Source organism: Penaeus vannamei, chromosome 11 (genome assembly GCF_042767895.1).
Source record: "Penaeus vannamei isolate JL-2024 chromosome 11, ASM4276789v1, whole genome shotgun sequence".
Classification (NCBI taxonomy): Eukaryota; Metazoa; Arthropoda; class Malacostraca; order Decapoda; family Penaeidae; genus Penaeus; species Penaeus vannamei.
Window position 1 is genome coordinate 13,143,069 of NC_091559.1, and position 5,000 is coordinate 13,148,068.

At 36.2% G+C, this 5,000-nt stretch overlaps 2 protein-coding genes across 7 annotated transcripts in view; one reads left to right on the forward strand and one right to left on the reverse strand.

The window, feature by feature from the left end:
• Positions 1-20, forward strand: part of LOC138863235 (serum response factor-binding protein 1-like) — a 7,356-nt gene extending 7,336 nt beyond the window's left edge. The window contains exon 4 of the mRNA XM_070127412.1: positions 1-20. This exon is cut by the window's left edge and continues 106 nt beyond it. Coding sequence (XP_069983513.1) covers positions 1-20 — 20 coding nt within the window.
• Ack-like (activated Cdc42 kinase-like) overlaps positions 1-5,000 on the reverse strand; it is a 102,593-nt gene that overhangs the window by 188 nt on the left and 97,405 nt on the right. For all 6 annotated transcript variants that reach the window (XM_070127006.1, XM_070127005.1, XM_070127004.1 and 3 more), the window contains 3 exons: positions 3,756-4,558; positions 2,775-3,126; positions 1-2,399 (listed from right to left, as the gene is read on the reverse strand). The exon at positions 1-2,399 is cut by the window's left edge and continues 188 nt beyond it. In XM_070127006.1, coding sequence (XP_069983107.1) covers positions 2,181-2,399; positions 2,775-3,126; positions 3,756-4,558 — 1,374 coding nt within the window. In that variant the 3' untranslated portion in view covers positions 1-2,180. The remainder of the gene's footprint in view (positions 2,400-2,774; positions 3,127-3,755; positions 4,559-5,000) is intronic.

Consider the following 5,000-nt stretch of genomic DNA (forward strand, 5'->3'; position numbering starts at 1 on the left):
TGTTATGCTTTCAAGACTAGACTGCTCGATATCTTTCCCCCCCAACAAAGATTCCTAATCTATACATACTGTTGCAGACCAGACATGATTCGACCATATAAAAATACAAAAGTATGAAAATATGCAACAATGCAGTTCCAAAAACCTATGGTTCTTACATGATGACACAAGACATCATAATGTTCTTATGCCAGTAATGCTTAAAAAACCTACATAATACAAAATTAAAGTGCATAAATGAAAATATATTCATATATAAATGGGGCAAAATAATAAGATTAAAGCTCATTAATAATCTCTTGATTCATACACACCTAATATAACTATAAGTTGGAAGACTAACAAATAAATATAACTTTTTTTTTTTTTTTACATTTTTTCTTGCTTACTGAACACACAAACTGGGCAAAAGCAAAGGGGATCCATCTGATGTTGGCAGGCTATTGAAAAATACCTCTACTTGATAAAAGGGTTGAGTCAGCTGCTTAACATATTTATACTGATGTACATTACTCAGCTTGATAACAGTTGAATACATGTTTCATACCTACAATGCATATCCATTCATGATTATTTTCTTTAGCTTGGAATCTTTTTCTGGCAATTTTATACAATACCAATATAAATATTTTTGAAACAATTAGTACCTAGTTTATAAACAATGGCCTTTTTAGTATAAACTATTTCCTATAAAAAAACCTTGTTTATTTACTATTTCAATTGTATAATCTAAACTGGATACATAATTGATCACCCAATAAAAATATATATTCTAAACAACTGTATTAAAATGTAACTCCCACATCCACATACCAAAAAATATGTATATGTACACAGGTATTAAAAAAAAGGAGTATATCTATATTCATGAAATAATAAAATGACAGCATGTGGAATTACTACCATATATTGATTCTGAAAATGTTATGAGGGTTACTGTAATTTCATGTCATGAATTCTTCTAGTAACTAAAAAAATCTAAAATCAGTGACAATATCATTATGTAGTTGTACATATTCTCAATAGCTGAATAAATAAAAATATGAAATGCCTTTATAAAAGAAAAAAATAAATAAACTTAAGTAAAAATAAACCCAAAAAGAACAATTATTTCCTGTCATTTATCATAAAGAGCAACATAATACAACTTTATCAGAAGTAAAAGCTTCCTCAGATGCATTTACATTTCATTTAAAATTAAGCATTAAACAATAATAAAGAAACAAAATCGTACTTGGATAGGAATATCAAACTTGACCAATTGTAACTGACTCTACTGTTAGATTTTTTACTCTTCTATCCATCATAGAACACTCATCAGCTGCCTTACTAATTATAGACCCTCAGAAACTTTTATTACTGATAAATATGAGCAGAAAAGGAGCATTCATTATTCCACAGTATCCAAAAGCAGAACATATCCCAAAGAGCGGAGATACATCTACTTAAATATTACTTCAATCCAAATTATCATAGATTGTTGTAGAGTCATGCTTTATGGACAAAGATATATGAAAACTGAAGAAAAGTTGGATGTCATGAATAATTGACCTATTCTCTAATGCTAATTACAAACTGTATAAATTCATCACCTGCTTAAACTGATGGCAATTTAAGTAGGCATGAAGGACGGCTGATTAAATTTACTCGGCATAAAATCTAAGTACTGACTTCATGTTCTGCGTCTGTGCCTGGTAACTTTCAACAAATGATGGACACATTAATCACTATCCATCTGGAAAAATTTAGAAAGAAAAAGGTTCAAACCTTAAGGGAATGTCTCCAGAATATTAACTAGATGATAAAACATCAGCAATTCAATACATTAATTTTCAACATCCAAGATCCAAGAAAAGATACTGCAACAGGAAAAAATATTTCATACATGAGTTAGGAAACTGCTGCCAAAGAAAAGGTTGTCCACGCACTCTATGACAGGCAATTACTTTGTGATATTGCTCCATTGCTGTCTTGGTTTTGACATTTTTGTTGCTCTTTAATCACATCAGTCTTCTAACACATTTCAGTAATAAACATTACAGAATACACAAATTGAGTAAGCATACGCCTTAAAGAAATGAAAATTCCCCCCTAAATGAAAAGAAAAATGAATAATTAAGTTACATAAAAAAGAACCGTCATCATTACACCGGGATAACTTTCATTAGTGACACAGCAGATCAAACTTGTGCCGTGTCCTCATCACTTCCTCTTGTGGCCATCAGGTAGGAGGCAGCTTTGCTCACGTCCCAAGAGAAGGAGGCCAGTGTATGGCGAGCTACTTCTATGGGCACCCGGTGAACAATCAAGAGAAGCTGGAGATGTACCAACTTTAGGGCACGATGCACATCCCACTCACATTCATTCAGGGCCACAACACATTCTTCAGGTGAAACTTGCTAAGGTAGAACAAGAAAAACAGTAGTTATACATATAGGAATTGCAAAATAACAAAGCTCTTTCTGTTTCAGAAATCAGACTACTGGTAAACTGATTTCCTAACCATTTATTATTAGACAACATTTGCACATATTTGCATAAAGAATATCAATACATGTGGCAGTTGAAAAATAAGTGTGCCTTTTTTCCTAAAATGCTGTCAAGTTGTAATAACACTGAATAAAAATAACTGAGAATTTCAAACACTGACTAAAGTATAGTATGCTATATATCTGTCATTACATATAGCACCAAAAACATAAATAAAACCATCTTGACTAGCTGTGGTACATGAAAAACAAAATTTATCACCTATCATCTCTTTCTGCACAAACCTCGTTCTTGAGAACTTTCTGCATGATGTGGACTTCGTCTGACTGAGTGCCTCGGGCAGGTCCCTGTGTCCGCCTCGAGTTGGGTCGGTCCATGGCAAAGTCCAGCAGGTCTTCACAAGACACATGATCCCCAGACTGGTAAAGGGACCCACTGCCGCCTCCTGGTCCCTCCCCAAAGCCATTAGTGGTTACATGAGGGTCAGAAGAGTTAGTGAAGGCATCTGAGTTAGGAAAGGGAGGAGGTAGAGGACCTACAGGAGAGAGACTTTGCTCTTCCTCCTGAATGTCATCCAAGGCATCCATCTCACTGGCCACTTGACTCTCAAAGCTGTCATCCAGGGCACTCGTACTTCTGTTATGAAGAATAGGGTGATTGTACAGTCAAAAATGAGTATGGCTCCTATCCTATGTACAAAAACTTGGTTACTTATTAATGCCACTAGCACCACATATCTGTACATGAAACTTCATTCACTCATGAGTGGCACCTAATATATATGATCAAAATGAGTCACTTAAAAAAAAAAGTATACTGAATATGAACTTGATAGCTGTGTATACTAAAATGGATGTGATTATCATACAATATTTGTGTTTTATGCAAAACACTTGTGATTGATTATAAATAGACATTTTCTCCATGATATTAATTAGAAGACCTTATGGACGTCTTTACAGCTTCAAGCTATGATACTTATCTTTTCTCCTCACCAATCATTTATACAATTCTAATGCAGAATGACAATCCAATGTACTTAAAATTATTTCTTAAGCTATCTAACAATCCATTAATGAATATGTGTCTAATACTAAAATTCATATATATTGTGGCTCATTCAGTCTTTAAATTCTTCAACATTTGTCAAGGTAATTAATTCATTCAAAAATTAATATAAAAAAGGAGGAAAAAAATCCACTCATATTCAGTACTGTACAGCAGTTAACATACATTCAACGCCCTTACAAGTCCTCACTACTCACGTAAATAATCTAGGAGGTTTGGCTGGTGGTAGTCTAGGACCAGAAGGGCTCGTAGCCTCATCGCTAGTAAATCCATCAGCTGGTGATGTAGTTGCCGCAGCTGTGCCATGAGTCTCCAGCAAGGGATTATGGGTATGCTGGATGACCAACCGACTGCCGGTGTGCTCACTTTTGTCACTCACACTCGCTAAAGCTGGCACGTGACCTCCCCCACGGAGCAAAGAGTTGGTCACGCCACCAGGGATGATGAGTGGGTGTTTTCTCTGATGGCGGGGTTTAGTAAGGGGTGCAGCTTGTCTTGTTCGATCTCGAGGGGGTAGTGGGAGAGGATTTACTGAATCTTGATTGCTACCATCAGTGCTTGTGCTTTCTGGTGTCGTGCTGACTTCCCCAAATTCATTATTAGCGTTATAGGCAGAGTTAGGTATAACTAAGGGAGAAGGTTTTGGTTTTACTGGAGGTGGGACTTTATTATGCTTAAAACCTTTGGGTAATGTCTGGTGTGTTCCAAGGTCAAAATTATTATTTGACGTTGTTGTTAACCCTTCCCGAACCCCTCCAGACTTCATCCCGTGACTTCTCTCTATCGTGCTGGAGCCTGAGGTAAAGTTGTGCTTGTTGCCCCTAATCTTGGGCCTGACCGTGACCCCGGCTCGAAGCATCCTCAGTGGGTTGTGTTCCGCAGGCTCTGGCTCACACACAGGTGGCTCTGGCTCACTGCGAAAAGCCAAGGGTTCACAGTCCAGGCCTGGTCGCTCCACCAGAGAGTTGTACACTTCTTTGGCCTCCTCTGATATACTTGACTGTGTTGGGGCAAACAGAAAACAAATATGCTAACAAAAACAAAATTAAAGAAAAACACAACGTTAAGCCACTGCTTTCCCAGTGGTCTTGTCCAGTTAAATAAAAAGCAGGATATATTTCTACATAATAAACAGCAACACCTACATGAGATGTGGACATGCATAACATGCAGTAGGACTAGTGGACCCTTGGAATTTCATTTCAGATGGAATGACAAATACACATCATGAAATCTGCCACTACAGCCATACATCTATTTTTTTTTCTTTTCATTGGATCTTCCTCAAGGTTTACAGAATTATTAACTATGTTGGAAAATTATAAATCTAACCCATACATCATATGCAAATAAATTATAATCCTAATGCATGCTTTATCTCAAGAATCATCGTACTATGTTTAAGAGACGAATATGTACAGTGTGTCATCTGCAGCCATAAA